The sequence below is a fragment of the Lepus europaeus genome, chromosome 7 (assembly GCF_033115175.1).
Source record: "Lepus europaeus isolate LE1 chromosome 7, mLepTim1.pri, whole genome shotgun sequence".
In the NCBI taxonomy this organism is placed as follows: domain Eukaryota; kingdom Metazoa; phylum Chordata; class Mammalia; order Lagomorpha; family Leporidae; genus Lepus; species Lepus europaeus.
The window spans coordinates 106,325,776-106,342,959 of NC_084833.1; the positions used below are offsets into that span (position 1 = coordinate 106,325,776).

The window sequence follows — 17,184 nt, forward strand, 5'->3', positions numbered from 1 at the left end:
GGCCGCGACTGGAAGTAGAACAGGAGTGGGTGCTTCCTCCTGCAGGTGGGGCGTTGGGAGAGACCCCTGGGTGGGGGTGGATGGAGACGGACCGCGGGCCAGGTAGAATGAGAGGACGGTGGCTTTGGTTGGGGGAGGCAGGAGGAGGAGTCTGACGGCTGGAATGGAGTCGGAACAGGGGATCTGTGTCCTTCGGTGGTGTGGCCAGGAGTGGGGTCCCGTGTGCCCGTGCCTGGAGGCCGCGCTCTGCCCACCCAGCGTGGCCAAGGCCACGGCGGAAGTCCACAGAGTCCTCCCCGCCGTGTGACACTCCCCTGCTGTTCGGGAATTTGGAATAAAGTCCCCGGGGGGTTGCTGGGCTGAGATGCTTCCTTCCAGGGCCGTAGCAGGCTGAGGAAGGTGTGAGTGTGTGTTTCTGTGAGCTAACGGAACTTCCTGTTAGAAAGGAGAGGGGAACCCGGCCAGCCTCGACTGAGGAGGAAATCCTGTTGCACCGTGTTTCCCCAGCTGTGGACATAGCTGAAGTCACGGTGCGTCTTGGAAGCCCAGACCCTGCCGGGGCGTGGGCGTCTGCACCCTGCGTAGGAACAGCCGGGAGAGGGCAGCTGGAGACTCCCCACTGGGCCAGCAGACCAGCGGCCCGGGAGGCAGCTACAGCAGAGTTTATCAAGCCGTGGCCTGGAGGATGCGAGCTGCTGGGAAGGCTGACTCATTTACTTCCTGTAGTGCTCATGGGTTTGAGGGTTTCTTTTGAAGTCAACCCACAATCTTAAAATGAAGTGCATTTTTATTAATGACCCTTAGCACCTTTCCTCACCGTCAGCTCCATCTTGGCTTCAGTTGTCTTCCACCTCCATAGCAGGGCTGGGACGCCACAGGCGCTGTGGAGGAGGACGCCTTGGGCAGGGTGGAGATACGTGGCGAGCCGACGGGTGCACTGAGAAGGGTGTTACTACCCTTGGCGATAAGTGCGGGGCAACAAGCTAGTATTGTATCCCGAGGACGAGGTGAGAGGCATAGACACCACGGAAGAGGCTGTCTCAGTTCTGGCTCTTAAGCAAATACCATAGGCGGAGGGCGTGGACAAGAGACATTTGTTGGTGCTGGCCCTGGAGCCTGGGAAGCCCAGGATCACGGTCCCAGTGACTCTGCTCCCGCTGCAGGCTCTCTTCCTGGCTTGCCATCAGCCGCCACCTTGCTGTGTCTTTGCGCGGTGCAGAGAGAACTCTGGCTTCTCTTCTTCTTATAAGGACATTCGTTCTGTCAAGGGACCCCACCCTCAAGACCTCATCTAAGCCTAGTTACCTCCATCACACTGGGGGGCTCGGGCTTCAGCACAGGACCTGGGGGGTGGGTCACTCCACCCATAAAGAAGCTCATGCAACAGCCGACCAGAGACAATGTTGAGCAGGGGCAGTGGGAGTGGAGAGGAGGGGACAGATGCAAAGGGCATTGTAAAGGAAGTGTGGGACGGCAGGGCGACAGGCTGGAGCGAAAGCCGCAAAAGCAATCAGAGGCGCCAGTCACAGGCAAACCTGCTGAGAACCGTGGCACGGACACAGAAGCGATCTGTAGCCGGGGTCAGGGAGAAGGCTGCCGGCGGTTCTGCCTTCATAATGGCATCATCCAAAGAAGAGGTGTTCGAGCCCTTGGCAAAGCAGGCCAGGCGCTGGGCGAGGGCTGGGGCTGGGGAGCTGTGTACCAGCTCGGCGCTCTCTGACCCACTGCAGAGATGAGTGCATGGCCGTGGGCGTGCGGTGGAGGGCACAGGTCTGGTGAAGATCAGATCTGCAGTGCTAATGTTCACCAGATGACTTCCTGCCTTAAGGGAAAGCGGGCTGCCACCCATTGGGCCCAGGGCATCAGGAGCCGGGCCAGGGTTTGGCCCCTGTCATGCAGACCCCACCGAGGATGCTCATCGGGGCCCCTTAGCCAATCACAGCCCATTATTGACGGTGCAGCTGAGGGTTCCCTGTAGGAAATTATCCAGTCTGCGGAGCTCATGGGTTCTGCCGTGGGCCTGAGCCAGGTGCGTACAGACTGGCATGCGATCAGCAGAGGCCTGGGTGGAAGATGCCTCACCTCTGCCTGCACAGAGCAGGAGGGGGCGGTGGAGGCCTCACCATGGCCCTGGAGAGAACAGGAATACTTTCCAGGATTCTGCAACCTGGCCACCCAACCTTGGCACTCAGCTTCATCCTTGCCTTCCGCACGTCCCCTCTACCTGTCCCCCAGGGCGGTTTCTCCAAGTGTCACCTACATCCGGATCGGGGGGTACTTTGCTTCCTAAGCTTCTACCCAAGGCTCAGAAGGAACACCTGTCCCCAGGAGGGGACATGTTTAGGCCAGCAAGGTGCAGGTGGTTCTGACACACCAATGTGTGAGAGTCCCTTCTTCAGGGAATGGCTCGATAAATTAATGCTTTCTATTAGAACCGCTCCTTCTCGGCCCACTGCTCCCTAAGTGCCATCACCCATACCTCTAAGGGCCATCTGGATGCCAACGACTTTCAAATGGCCAAGCGGGATTTCTCCTCTGAACTCCAGACAGCTGCCTCTTGGGGGCTGTTCCATTTGAATGTCTGATATGCATCCCAAACCAGAGTCCACAGCAGCACACACGGACCTGTCTCTCCCTGAGTCTTCACCTGGGTGAGTGGCACCACCCTTACCCTACTTGTTCAGATCAAAAATCCAGGAGTCATCCCTTCCCAGCCCACGCTGATCCATCAGCTCAGTCCCATCACCTCTACCTTCCAGACGGAGGGTGAGTGCCATTGCTTGTCCCCACTCCCACCACCGTCACCCTGGTCAAGTCCATCAGCATCTCTGCCTTGGACCACTGGAGTCCATTCCTCTGCTCCTTTGGTCTGACCTCTGCACACAGCCAGCCTGACCTGGAGCACAGGGCTGCCTGCGCTCCTCCAGGACAAGAGCAGAAAGCAAATGGCCTGTGGTGGGCACTGAGCTGAGCTTTGCCAGAGAAAGTCAGAGCCCACTCAGAGCCGGATGTGCCAAGGGAGGCTGGAGCGGGAGGTGAGGCAGGAGGCAGTGGCGCATCCGCTGTACGTGCTATGAGGCGGGTGCGCTAGGGTCTGAGGAGTGTGCAGAGGGGCACTTGGTCCAGCTGGAATGTTCCAGGAGGGCTCCTCGATGAGGTCGAGCCCAGAGTTCTGGAAACCTCCTGGCCAGCGCTGCCTTCCTTGGCTCCCTTCACAATCAGCTCTTTGCAGGCCCTGTCTGCAGCGAGTCTCCACTCACCGACTCCACTTCCACTGCTTCTGCTGCACCAACTCCAGTGTTCTATGCAGACAGCGCCCCCTACAGTTGTTCAACCCAGGGGCTGTGCACTTGCCTGCCTCAGTGCACGGGGACCACACTTCCTCCCATGTGCTGGTAGCTGACAGCCCAGAATTCCCCAGTGTCTGGATTCGCGGTCCCTCCGTCGGCGCTGAACCCTCGTTTCTCCCTTTGGATTTTGTCTGAGCATCTCCCACCTGGCCGGTGCTGCTCCCACCCACAGTCATGGAAGCAGGTGGATCCTCCCTCCTGTTGCTATCGGAGTTGGGTGGGGGAGGGTGTTGCCTTCTTCAGCAGCTGTCCGAATACCCCATCTCCATTCCTGCCTCACCACCACTGTGGGTCTGTGTCATCCCTCACCAGGACTGTCTGCCACACCTCCTGGTCACCTCTTTTCCCCCTCCCAGGAATCCTTCCTACAACTCACTCACTTAAGGGTCAAAAACACTGATTTGAGCAGTATGTTCCACCATCCCTGGTCCCCATTGCCTGTAAGACAACACTCAAAGCCTTTGCTTAAGTCAGAGGGTCTGCAGGATGGCCCCTGCCTACTGTCCCACTCTGGATCTCCCCCATCACACCCTCTGCACCCCTCCCCTCTGGCCCCTGGGGCCCCCACCTCTCCCTAACATCCCATACTGCCCCATGCCTCTGAACCTCTGCGTGTGGCTCCTTGTCCCAAAATGCCCCTCCCCACCAAGGCAGCAAAGCCGCTCCGGGCCCTCAGACCCTGCACGTGTTTCTGACATAGAACCCATCACTGCCAGTGTTTCCCTGACCATTGGCCCTGCTGGAGGGAAAGAAAGGGCAAGAGTGACAGATTCCTCTTCGTACCCTCTGCGTCCCTCGTAAGTGTGGGATGCACGTTTGCTGGAGGAATTGAAAAGAGTCAGATACACGATCTATCAGATCAGGCCAAGTGGCGCTCGCAGACTCGGAAACTGACTCGCATTGCTGGTGTTGTAAGATGGGAGCCCACATTTCCAAGGGGGCCAAGAGACAGCAGGTAGAATAGAACAAGCACCATGCAGCGTGATGCGATGGAGGGGACGGAGTCCGACACTCGCTCAGTGACTGCCAGGGCCTGCTTGTTGCTCTGGAGATGCCCCAAGAGCAGACAGGAGGAAGCAATAGCCCCAGGGGGTGGAAAGATGTTGTACTGGCCCTGGGTTCCAGGCACCCCCAGTTCCATTCACCATCCATTCTCTCGGCACGACTGTCCTGTCAGCCCTGGGCCTCGCTCTTCTCTTCCGTCAAACGCAGAGAGCAATCTCCACCGTGATTTCTCTCCTGAGCGCCCTGGGCATCTGGCTCTCCCTGCGTGCACTACATTCAGTATTCATGTTACGTGCGTTCTCGTAGAGCAGAAATTCCTCTCGAGTTGTCTCTGGATCCTTTGCACACAGCAAATGTCTGATGTGTGCTCGGTGCGTGTTTGATGAATAAATGCATACATGAATGAACAGGTGCTCCCATGCTCACGAAGAAAGCTGAGACAGCAATATAATATCCAACACGAGACGGCACGAGTGGTGCTGGCAGCCTGAGGCTACGCACGTCCTTAGGAGACGTTAGGCTGGGCATGAAAGAGCAGGCTGTCCTCAGCTGTGATTTGTGGTTTTATTTTCGGACTTGTCAGCTTAGCTTAGTCATATGATACTATGATTATTCCCTTCACTGCTATCCTTACCTTATAACTCTTGAGTATTGTAGGGTCTCATGGCTACAGACCAAACAGGAAACCTACAGCAAGGGGATGTGGTCAGGGGACAAGACGAAGGGCCGTGAAAATATGCAGCATGCAGTCACTCACTCTCTGGGCAAAACATTCAATGAGCACCTGCCAGGGGTGGGCCCTCTGGGAACCAGAGGCAGCCAGATGTGCAGGCAGACATGATCCATCTCCCTGGCTCAGCTCTGCGGTACACACACACACACACATACACAGGGCTCTCTCCATCTCCCTCCTTGCATGCCCCCGCTCCCCGCCCAAGCTCTGCAGAGTTGAAGGTCCCCGGCTCTGAAATATCCTCACAGCTGGAAGAGGCCTCAGGATCCTCATGTCCAACGGCGGCCTTACAAAAAGGTGCCTTGGAGCCCATAGAGCGTGAGCCCACCAGCTAGAAGGGGAGGAACCGGGATGGGAAGAGGAGAGGCCACTTCCCACACTTTCCACCTGTCTCTCTCCCAGGGCCTCCCCGCTTCTGTATGGGAAGCGTCACCCAAGGCTTGGGGGCAGTGGGGCAGAAAGCTCGGCAGGTGAGAATCCAGGAAGCCAAGAGGCCATCAGGGCCGTGCCTCCGGAGCCGCCCCACCTGTTGTTTTCTTGGCCTGCACTACTCCAGGCAGGCAGAATGTTTTCACTTCTGGTCCCCGAGTGTGAAAATTTATCAGGCCACTGGCTTCCTGTTTTGTACCAGATCTACTCAAATATCACCGCATCTAGATTGGTTTTGATAACTAAGCAGTTTTTACAAATATAATAATGATTTTCCATCTGCTCTCTCTCCGAGTTTCTCATATCCGTGATGCAGAGAGTGGAGCACCAGGGGCTCATCACCAGGCCCCTCTCCTGCCACGGGCAGAGGGCCAAGGTCAGTAGGACCTGTCCAGCCTTGTCGGGGCTTGGATCGCCCCTTGGAAAAAGTCATCACTTGCGCGTGCTCCGTCGCTGGGACCTGATTGTCAGCGCAGGGTGACACGTGCTGGAGCAGGAAGGGGAGACCTGGGATTGGACCAGGATCACGGCAACACGCATGCTGCCTGATGAGACTGGGTTGTTTCTTCAGCATTCTTCCCTGAGGAGTGCGTGCCTCTGGCCAGAGCTGCACAAGATGCCGTAGAGACCGCAGCGGAGGTGTGACATCTGATTCTGCCAGACGGGAGAGCGCAAGGCTGATCTCAAGAGAAACCGGACCCCGCCCCCACACGATCCAGCACAGTCCCTGGCGAATTACAGTAGCTGTGTGAGTGGATGGATGGATGGATGGATGGAAGGAAGGGTGGATGGATGGATGGATGGAAGGATGGAAGGATGGATGTATGGATGGATGCAAAGAAATAATCAAGGATTAACTTTCAGGAGCCAGAGGCTGTAATCAAAGTCAGAAGAACTAGCCCCACAGGTCTTGAAGAAATCTCTTTAGGGAAGTGAGAGATGCGTTGGTGTGAAGAAAGGGCAGAATGTGACAACTTGTCAAGGGGGTATAGGAAATAAAAGCAAGAAGGAGAAGCAGTCAGTGAGAAGCCCCAGAGAGCTCTGTTTTCACGCCAGGGACCCAGGAAGAAGCCAGAGACTGAGTGGAGGGACAAGCTTGGCTTCTTGGGGGCAGCGGATCTCGGGTGAGCTGCTGGCTTGCACTGAGGCTGGCAGTGGACCACAAAGGATTATAAAGCAAGCAGATTCTCGCCTGGCCTCGCGCAGATCATTTCACTGTGCTCTGAGCCTTGTACCCTCAGCTGGGAGCCTGAGCAAGAGAGGTCCCTGCCCTGCGCTGATTGCGGCCGGCAAATGTTAGTGTTTGCCTTCCCAGAGAGAACGACTAGGCCGGTGATGGCCTGTCTTGGGTGTTGGCCGGGTACCTTCAGGATCCAGGCCAGGCTGAGCAGGACCTGGAATCCTAGACCACTGGAGTCCGGAAGGACAGCGGTGGCCACCTTCCTACTGCCACCTCCTAAGCTACGTGGTTCTAAGGACACCTTGTGCCTGCATCTTTGTTTATTGAGCACCCACTATGTGCCAAGTCACACGCTAAGTACTCAGAATACAGTGACTAAAAAGAAAAAAAGATGGGGCCAGTGCTGTGGCATAGCAGGTAAAGCCACTTATGATGCCAGCATCCCAAATGGGCTCTGATTTGAGACCTGGCTGCTCCACTTCCCATACAACTCCCTGCTAATGACCTGGGAAAGCAATGGAAGATGGCCCAAGTGCTTGGGCCCCTGCACCTGCTTTGGAGACCCAGAAGAAGCTCCTGGCTCCTGGCTTTGGATTGTCCCAGCGAACATTTGGGGAGTGAGCCAGCGGATGGAAGATCTCTCTCTTTCTCTCTCTCTCTCTCTCTCTCTCTCTCTCTCTCTCTCTCCTTTTGTAACTCTGCCTTTCAAATAAATAAAAAACAAATCTTAAAAAAAAGAACAGGCCGGTGCCGCGGCTCACTAGGCTAATCCTCCGCCTTGCGGCGCTGGCACCCCGGGTTCTAGTCCCGGTCAGGGCACCGATCCTGTCCCAGTTGCCCCTCTTCCAGGCCAGCTCTCTGCTGTGGCCAGGGAGTACAGTGGAGGATGGCCCAAGTGCTTGGGCCCTGCACCCCATGGGAGCCCAGGAGAAGCACCTGGCTCCTGCCATCGGATCAGCGCGGTGCGCTGGCCGCAGCGCGCCTACCGCGGCGGCCATTGGAGGGTGAACCAACGGCAAAAGGAAGACCTTTCTCTCTGTCTCTCTCTCTCACTGTCCACTCTGCCTGTCAAAAAAAAAAAAAAAATCATTACCCTTAAAAAAAAAGAACAGATAAAAGAACAGATTGTTCTCCTACAAGTGAGAGCCGGAAGGAGGCAATCTTCTGATTTCTAGATGCTAAAAGAGATGCCCAGAGAGGTGGAGTGGCTAGTCCAGAGCCACATAGCATGGCAGGGCAGGGTCAGAACCAGACCCCACTCTACCATTCTATAGCATCCAGACCCCACTCAGCTAAGCCCTAAGGTCAAGCTGCATCTGTGAGGACACAGACTCTGCTCAGGCCCCAGTGCGGCAAAGGCAAGTGGTAGAGCCTTGGGCAAAGCACGCAGCCTCTCACAGCCTCAGTCTCCCCATCTGTAAAGTGGGGCTAAAAACAACACACACATCTCAGAGCTGCTGCAGGATGCTCTGCCCCGGCTCCTCCAGCCACCCGAGCCTCTTCCAGGACCGAGCGGCCTTCTGTGGTCACACGGTCTCCCCACTCGGCAAGCACTCACTGCCGCTTCCCACATGCTCCTGGTCTGGGGATAACTAAAGACCTGGGGTTGCAACCTTGCTCACCCTGGACACTCGGCCTGGTCAGGGAACAGGCCACGTGGAGGAAATCCCACCTTCCACGCCAGGGATCCCACTGTGTGGAGTCACGCCTCGGGGCCTAAGGGAGCCACCGCATGGAGACCAGATGTGGCCCCGAGGGCAGCCCAGGCTAGAGGGCACCCACAGGACTGCTGGCTGGCATGCCTGAGCAGTGGTGGGAGAGGCCCTGGCATGGCCATGGCCACATTCCTAGGCCCCTGCTCCCTAGTCAGCACCGGGAGAAATCTGGGGTCCTGGGGTGAGGCCAGGCCGCAGGCTGAGGGAAGCTGTTCTAGCCAGTGCCTGTCTGCGGAAGTAAGGGAAGCAGGCGGAGGCAGAGGGGCCGGCGAGCGCGTCACAGGGCCCAAAAAGAGGAAGTGGCCCACTCTCAGTTCCCTTCTCAGGGATGGGAAATACCCTCCCTTCTCCCAGCCCTTGGCAATTGTCCCTGCCTCCTCACCGGGACCCCTGAGTCCCGGGCCCTATCCTCCCTTACAGCGACCCCAAGACTGCGGAGTTGGCTTCCAGGGGCCGAGCATGGCCCTGTGGGGACTGCACACCCAGGATCCATGCTGAGCTGAGCAGTAGTATTGTTACTGGGATGGACACCCCGTGGGTCAAAGAAGGGGGCCCAGCACATCAAAGCTGAAATCCAAGAAGAACGCCAAGGGTGATGCACCTCCGCTTTCTCTGTCTCTCCCAAGAAGAGAGCAGGGAAGAGAAGGATCGCAAACCATCCAGGGCTCTTCCTCACTCTTCCTACCCTGGGTCAGAAATGCAGTTAAAGGCCTTGCAACCCAGACGCTTGGTTTGAGCCAGAGCCTGGCTGTGCCGGGAGGATGGCCCAGGCCCTCACAGAAAGGAGAGGGTAAGAGCTGGTGAGGTTCCCTCTTGTTCCTCTACAAGCTGCTGGACCCCACAACCAGACCTCAGGCCAGGGAAGCTAGCAAGATGACTGACAACGTCCCTCCTCCCCCATGGCTGCCCTGGGCTCCTGCACCTGCTGGCCTCGCTGGGACACTGCGGGAGTCAGCAGTACCAGGGTCCTGTTCTCAGGCCCTGTGCCACCTGTAGCTGCCCATGGCCGGCTTTCTGTGTGGAACAGCTTTGAGTGGAGCCCCGCTGCGCTGGCAGGAGGAAGAGGACAGTCACGAGGCACGCCCTTGACCAGCCACCCCACTGCTGCGGCTTCTTGTTTCCCGTGCACTTTATGTGGTCTGTCCACCCTCAGCAGGAGTCTCCACTCGACTCCCACCATTTCTGGTCCACTCTCCACCTCCTAGGGCACATTTGGCCAGGAAATACAGATCACAGTGACATGGAGCCCCCACCCTGCCCCCTTCAACCACCCCTCCCCAGCAGGGGACCTGGTCAACTCCTTTCTAGACTGTTCTCAGTGCTGCCCGTCAGCCTGGGAGCTGACCCGTGTGGGAGACACTGCCATGAGAACAGGCCCAGGTGAGGGGTGGGGTGGGGGCGGGAGGAAGACAGCCGGGTCTTCCTGGTGTCAACTCCATGAAGACAAGTGACGTGGGATGCATGTGAAGAGCTCCCTTCTGGAGTCGGGAGCCCAGTGTCACCAGGACCGCACTGGGTGGGACATGGTGCTCCAGGACCTCTGTAACTCCTGCTGCAGGCTCAGGGCCTCCTGGGCTCCTATCCTGCTCCCCAGGGAAGGGCAGCCTCTTTCCTTGCCAGGTCAGAAGCCTGGTTCTCCCCACACATCTCCCTCTGCAGGCTGGTGGGACACCCAGAGAAGACCCCACATTCCCTATAGTCAGGGCCAGGCTGGACTGAGGATCTATGGCAGGGCGGGGGGCGAGGGGTAGGGAGAGGCAGCCACAGCCCAGGGGAGCCTGGGAAGGGCAGGTGCTGCACCAAAAGCCTCTTGCTACAGAAAAGCAAAATGGAGGGTGAATAAGGAGGAGGCGTAGGGGCAGGCGTAGGCCTAGGGGTCAAGCTGCCACTCGGGATGCCCGCGTCCAGTGTCCCAGTGCCTGGGTTCTGCTCCTGGCTCCATGCTCAACCCCAGCTCCCTGCTAATGCACACTCTGGGAGATAGCAGTTACGGCTCAAGTATTTGGGTCCTTGCCTCCCACGTGGGAGACCTGGCCTGGCCCAGACCCAACCATTGTGGGTATTTGCAAAGTGAATCAGTGAATAGGCACTCTCTCTCTCTGTCTGTCTCTCTCTCTCCCTGTCTCTCAAGTAAATAAAATAAACAAATTTTAAAAATACTTAAAGAACAGCCTGGAAGGATTACTCTAAACCATCTCTTCTGACCAGGTTTGTCCTGAGCAGGAGGGGGGCCAGAGGGAAAATTCCACAGAGCAGCTGGGCGTCCGGAGCAGATGGAGAGAAACCAAGGGGCATGTGGGAGGGGCAGTGTTTGGGTGGGGAAAGCACCCGAGATGTGGGGAAGGGCAGAGCTTGAAGGCCAGGGAGAGAAATGTGTGAGCAGAGGGCTGGCCGGAAGCAGGTGGGGAGCCCGGGCTTAGAAAGTTCAGGAGCTGAAGCCCCAGAGTGAGGTTTCTTGGAGAGCCTGGCCACCTGGAAGCTTCACTTCCAAGCAAAGGAACGGCACAGAAAGTTCTGCTCTGGAAACTTCTAGAACTTCCCAGGAAGGGGAGGCGGGGCATGGATCAGCTGGAAATGCGGCAGCCCCAGTGCTGGAAGCAGATGCAGACAACGTGGCCCGGGCCTTGTCCCTGGGATTGTCACTAGAAGGGAGGTGGGGGTCAAGTAACCTCTTTGGGTCCTGGGTGGTCCTTGGTGCCTGGACCCTTGGAGGACTTTTCTTGGACGTCAGCTTCACGCAGGAGATCTCCAGTTTTCTTCTTCACCTCCCCAGGGCTCCGGAAGCCAGATGCTTCCCCCATCAGACTGGCCCATTGGAGAACCTCATGTAGCCGCCGTCTGGACCACCGATGTGGCCGCTGATGGTGAACGGTGGTCCTGCCTCCAGATCCTTCAGGTTCCTGAGAGAGATCAGCCAATGCCGCTACTGGGGCAGGGAACCCAGCCTCTCCGGGCACCCACCTCCCTGGGCCAGAAGCTGGCGAGGCATTCCCGGCAGGGGACTTTCCCGGTCACTGCCTCACTGCCTGATCTTCCAGGGCAGACCCCACCCCATCTCCCAGCGCCCAGGGGAGCCGGCCTGCCCTGTGGCCAGCAGTGGACGGGAGGACTTGGGCCAGGGGGCCCCCTTACTGAGCGCTGCTCCCCGAGGGCCTGACTTTCTCCAGTTGCTCTGCTCCGCTCCGTGGTGCAGCGGAAGTTGCATTATTCCTGGCCGTCTGCGGCACAGACGGGGAAACGCTGGAGGACAGAGACTACCCCGTCACCTCTGCTCCCTCGGTATGAAGACGCCAACGCTGGCCACAGTAGAGCCTCACGGACTAAAGGACTGGGGGATGGACGGATGGATGGATGAGCAGATGTCCCCTGCCTGAGGGCGAATGTTACGAGAATCCCTGTCTTGGGGTCACACGTGGTCTTGTCCACACTCAGGCTGTTATCCTTGGTCTCTAACTGGATTCTTGGGCCCCTCTCTTATTTGCTTAGGCAAGGGGCAAGGAAGAGAAGCAGTAAGTTCTGGCTTTCTCCATCATAGCTAATCCCCCACCCAGCTCTTCCCTGAATCTACTCACCGGATTTGGTACAAGTTGAAGACAAAATTTGGCCCTAGGATAACAATCCAAAAAGAGAGAGTTAGTGTCCCCAGGGAAAGCCACCCATCCCACTGCTCCCTTCCCCTATCTGGAGGAGGAGGGTGGCTGGCTGGCCTCAGGCTGCTCTGTGGGGGTCCCAACCCCTTTAGGGTCTTCCTAGTCAGGGTCCTGATAGCACCAGGAAGGAGGTAGACCTAGCCTGGAACCCAAAAGAACCAGACCTAGAGCCCAATGTGGTTCCATCACTTTCCAACTCTGTGACTTCAGCCTCCCGTCCCCATCTATAAAACATGGAGGCTGTGACAACTTATTCCTCATGTGGGATTTTAAAGAAAATCCCATTGGGCAAAAGTGCATGGGCACACAGCAGGTGCCCAACAAATACTCGTGGAATAAATGTTATAGTTAATTGCATTTCTCAAAAATGTTTCTTCTTTCTCAGTATCCAGCATGTGTTTGTAGCTTCCCAGGGTTCTAGGAAAATACAGCTCTGTCTGGGAGTTGAGAACGCCACGGGGACTGGCAACAGACTCCCAATATTAGCATCAGCAAGCCCAAGAGCAGGCCCTGGCCTAAGACTGGGGCAAAGATGCATGGGAGCCAGCCTGGGACAACTTGGAGCTTGGACTAGCTAGTACATTCATTGCCCTTGGCCTTGGGGGTCTGCACAGGCCCCTGGGCTGGAAGCTGTCTGCCTGCTGGGCTGGGAGGAGCCCCTATTCATCTCATAAAGGTCCCACTGCTCCACCCCCACCACTGCTCAGCCACTGACTCAAATCTTCAATGGGGGCCACCACCACAGGAAGCTGTTTTGCATCTGCCATGCCCCGCCCAGCCTTGTCAAACTGCTGTGGCGGAGGAGGGGCTGGGCGGAGTTGGGGTGACAGGGTCCCAGGGCTCACTTACCCTCCCAGCAGTAGCCTTGCTGGTACCACTTGGCCAGGCTGTAGCCAAGGATGGACACGAGCAGCAGTGACAGCCCCACACCGAGGATCAGGCCCAAGGTGCTGATGGAGTCTTCACCTGCAGAGACACAGCATCCTTGAGCCACTCGCGGCCCCCTGCACCCACTAGCCTGCACTGTGCTCCCGCCCCATGCCCATCCCAGGGGTTAGCCAAGGGGTTAGTCCACGGTCTTAGTCCTCTGATAGGACGGGCATTGGGCACAGCTGCTAGAGAAGCCTGCATCTCACTCCGGAGTGCTGGGCTCAAGTCCTGACTTTGCTTCCTGCTAACGCACACCCTGGGAGGCAGCAGGTGATGGCTCAAGGATTCGAGTCCCTGCCACCCACATGGGAGACCTAGACTGAGTTCCAAGCTCCTGCTTTTGGCCTGGCCCAGCCCCTGCTGTTGTAGGCATTTGGAGAGTAAACCAGCAGATGGGAGCTCTCTATGTTTCTCCCCATCCCCCCACCCCCGCCACCCCACCTTTCAAGTAAATAAAAATAAGTTCTGTTTTACAAAAAAACAAAAAGTTCTTTTGAAAAAAAAAAAAAGGCCATCTGATAATATTAGGGTACTTTTACAAGTTCATGGAAAATGTAATTAAAAGATAAGTGTGGGGGTTGGGGTTGTGGTGCAGCGGGTTAGACCATCACTTGGAACACCCACATCCCATACCAGAGTCTCTGTCTGTCTGTCTCTCACTCTGCCTTTCAAATAAATAATCTTTTAAAAGATACATTTTGGGCCGGCGCTGTGGCATAGCGGGTAAAGCTGCTATCTATAGCACCAGCATCCCATATGGGCACCGGTTCTAGTCCCGGCTGATCCACTTCCGATGCAGCTCTCTGCTATGACCTGGGAAAGCAGTGAGCCCCTGCACCCACGTGGGAGACCCAGAAGAAGCTCCTGGCTCCTGGCTTGGATCGTCGAAGCTCCAGCTGTTGTGGCCAACTGGGGAGTGAACCAGAGGATTGGAAGACCTCTCTCTCTCTCTGCCTCTCTTTCTCTCTCTGTGTAACTCTGACTTTCAAATAAATCAATAAATATTTTTTAAAAAAATTATTTTATCAGGAAAAATTGAAATCCATGCGTAGCTTTTTCATAGACCATGCATTTTCCATGAGCTTTTTGCAGCCCCTCCCTAGGGTAGTTTGGCCTTGGGAAGAACTTCTGAAGCCACAGGCGTTACTTGGAAAAGCACTGCCTGCTTGGGCAAGAGGCCAGGAAGTCCAACCTCAGCATAGCGGTGTCTCCTCCCTTCGCAAAGCCTGAGCACCCACCCAGCAGGGTGCTAGCCTGGGCTCTTCTCTTACCACTTCTTCCCTTTTGTGGTATGAGCTCTTCGCTAAATTTATACTTTATTTATAAAGCCAAACCAAGGGGTGGGGGATGGGGGTTGGAAACCTCCAGGGAGATGAGAGACCAGAGCAGAAACAGAGGGCGACCAGGCTCCAGGAAGGTGGCAGAAGTGCCAAGGGGCAGCCCAGCTCTGCCGAGGCAGGGAAGGAAGAAGGATGGACCCACTGGTGCCCGGAGTGTGGACAAGATGAGTCCGGTCTCCATGGCCTGGTGTGTCCAGAGGCTCCTGGAGCGCCAGCCCCCGTTATATTTTTTAAGCTATTTCCCAACTCTCCCCACACAAGGCTTTTCCTCCCCTCCACCCTTGGTCTTTCTTTCCATCAAAGCAGCTGAGTTATGCTCTGCCCAGTGAAGAAAAGGCGACAGCCACACGCAGAGAACCGTGGTCAGAGGCCCTAGGAGAAAGTGACAGCAGATTCACCCTCCTTCCCACGCTGGGAGAAAGAGGTGGGAGGGAGGAAGAAAAAGCAGAGGTTCCACAGGTGTCAGCAGGTGCCAGAGAGGGGCCTTGCTCCCTGCTCCGAAGCCCAGGTAGCACTGTGGGTCCGAGAGGTGGGCGGAGCTCCGGTGGGCCCTGGGAGCTGGATGAGAACAGTTGCATGGCATGCCTTGGCGGCTGGAGTCTTCGAGAGTCGCTGTGCCCTGTCACAGTGTGGGAGCAGCCCAATGGCCCCGTCACCATGGGAACCAGTGTCAGGCCATGGACGCCTAGGACCAGGCACTCTGTCCTCACCCCTTAACTCCTCCAGAGAAGGGGGAGCAGGGGCGGGGATCTCCTGCGCTCCTAGAATTAAAATCCTGCCACCTTGACAAACTGAGACTGAAAAGAGACCTGACATTTCCAAAAAGACAAAGATGCCTTTCTTCCACACCTCCTGAGTTTCTCCACTGAGATTTATGCCTGCTGCTAAGACCAGGACAGTGAAGATGGCAAATACCGTGACGGCGTGGGGACAGCCAGCCGTCCACCCAGAGCCCTTCCCTCCCCTGCAGGGAGCTGCCAGCTGGGACGGCCGTGGTGGGGGTGGCGCTGGAAGCCCAGTGCTCAGATTGGAGGAGAGCAGCCTTGGCCATGCTCTGGGCCCAGAGGTGGCCAGGGTTCCATGGTGTCTCCACCAGGACTGGTTGGAATCTGTCCCAGCAGTGCTGTGGAATTACCAGCATATCTCCCTCCCTGAAGCGGCTGTTAGCTAGGGAGAAGCAGATGACACCATCCTGGGCTCTGGGGAGAGCGGCGGACCATCGGCCCCAGCCCTGGAGAACCGCACGGAGGAGAGCCACTGGCCCCGGACCCCAAAAGACAGCAGCGGCTTAGACCGCGGCTGCCATGCCCTGAACGAGTCCCCCAAGGCCATACGTTGCAACTTAGTCGTCAATGTGCCGACATTAAGGGGTGGGGCCTTTAGGAGGCGATGGGGAAGCAGCGGCCGGGCAGGTGGCTGCTGCAATCCTCAGGCGAGAGCTGTCTGTTGGAGGAAAGGAGAGCGAGGAGCGAGGCGTCCGAGGTCACAGGAAGCCATCTCTGCATCTCTGTGGACAGTAAGCCGAGAGCTCAGGTCATCAGGAAATAGTGGGTGGTGCCCGGGGCAGGGGTGGACAGGAGACTTGACACAGCGACTGGCGGCGGCGCTGCTGGTGTATGTGGAAGCTGGGGTTTTGAAGGGTTTCACTAAAATCTGTCTAGGGATAGAAAATGCCAACAGGAAGGCCCTGGCAGGGGACGCACAGGCCCTCCCCAGATGCAACGGTGAAAGAAGAGACGCCACGTTTGCTGCTCTGGTGCCCCTCCACCCCCTACCCCACAGGCCTTTCTGGCTCAGGCAGACCACAGAAGCACCCAGTGAATATATTCTACTCCTCCAGCTTTAAAAAAAAAAGTTTGCACTTTATTTGAAAGGCAGAAAAACAGACAGACAATCACAAAGAGATTTTTTTCCATCCATTGGTTCACTCCCCAAACACCCACTACAGCCAGGGCTGGGCCAGGCTGAAGCCAGAAACTAGAAACTCAGCTTGGGTCTCCCATGCAGGTGGCAGGGACACAAGGACTTGAGTCATCACCTGCTGCCTCCCAGGATGCACCTCGGCAGGAGTGGATCGGAAGGGGCGCAGCCAGCACTTAGCCCAGGCCTCCCAAGCAGCATCTAAGCTGCTCAGCCAAATGCCCACCCCTTCCCCTTCTCCATCTTTCTAGACTACTACTTCAATATCCTTTGCTTAGTCTGCCTTTTTATAGCTTTAGATTTTTGCTATAAAATACTTCTTGCGGGGCTGGCATCATGGCCCTCACCCAACACACCCATTACCTTCAGCTCACGAAGGGACTCAGAGTACCACTGAGTACAGCAGGGGCCACTCACCCACATTACCCAAAGGTAGAAAAGGGGAAGGGATGCACGCGAGACAACCCTGTGACAGCCCCTGTCCCCTGTCCCCTGCTCTCCTGGGATGACTGCTGGGCCGTGCACATGGGCGTTCCTCCTACTGCACGCCTGCTCCCATCCACTGTGGCAGTAGGGACCCAGCATGGACATCCTGCCCACTCCTCGCTGTCACCGTGACAGTGCCCGGCCCCTGCAGGCCTGGTACGCTCAGACCCAGGACTGGAGTTTGGGATAAGGAGCACAGAAGCGTAGCCCAAGGGTCTTCAGCTTTGGTCATTGTTCCAGCCAATAGGCCTGTGGGAACTTGGGATACAAATCCTAGGATACAATGTTGTTTCCCTTTCTTTGACTTTTTAAAAAGATTTATTTATTTATTCAAAAGGCAGAGTTACAGAGAGGCAGAGGCAGAGAGAGAGAAAGAGGGAGAGAGGTCTTCCATCCGCTGATTCACTCCCCAGATGGCCACAATGGTGGGAACTGTGCCAATCCAA

At 56.7% G+C, this 17,184-nt stretch overlaps 1 protein-coding gene across 1 annotated transcript; it reads right to left on the bottom strand.

The window, feature by feature from the left end:
- Nucleotides 1-11,212: 11,212 nt before the first annotated feature.
- Nucleotides 11,213-15,664, bottom strand: SMIM35 (small integral membrane protein 35). Its single transcript, XM_062197609.1, has 4 exons — nucleotides 15,550-15,664; nucleotides 12,912-13,028; nucleotides 11,985-12,018; nucleotides 11,213-11,312 (listed from the first exon to the last, which is right to left on the bottom strand). The coding sequence occupies exons 1-4, from the start codon at nucleotides 15,662-15,664 to the stop codon at nucleotides 11,213-11,215; spliced, it is 366 nt and encodes a 121-aa protein (XP_062053593.1).
- Between the last annotated feature and the right edge of the window lie 1,520 nt (nucleotides 15,665-17,184).

Bases quoted from the DNA above. Each gene is read 5' to 3' on its own strand.
- SMIM35 (XM_062197609.1), bottom strand. From the start codon at position 15,664: ATGGCCTTGGGGGACTCGTTCAGGGCATGGCAGCCGCGGTCTAAGCCG. The intron at 12,019-12,911 runs GTAAGTGAGCCC...TTGTTATCCTAG, and splicing joins GCAAGGCTACTGCTGGGAGG to GGCCAAATTTTGTCTTCAAC. The intron at 11,313-11,984 runs GTGAGTAGATTC...GATCTCTCTCAG, and splicing joins TTCAACTTGTACCAAATCCG to GAACCTGAAGGATCTGGAGG.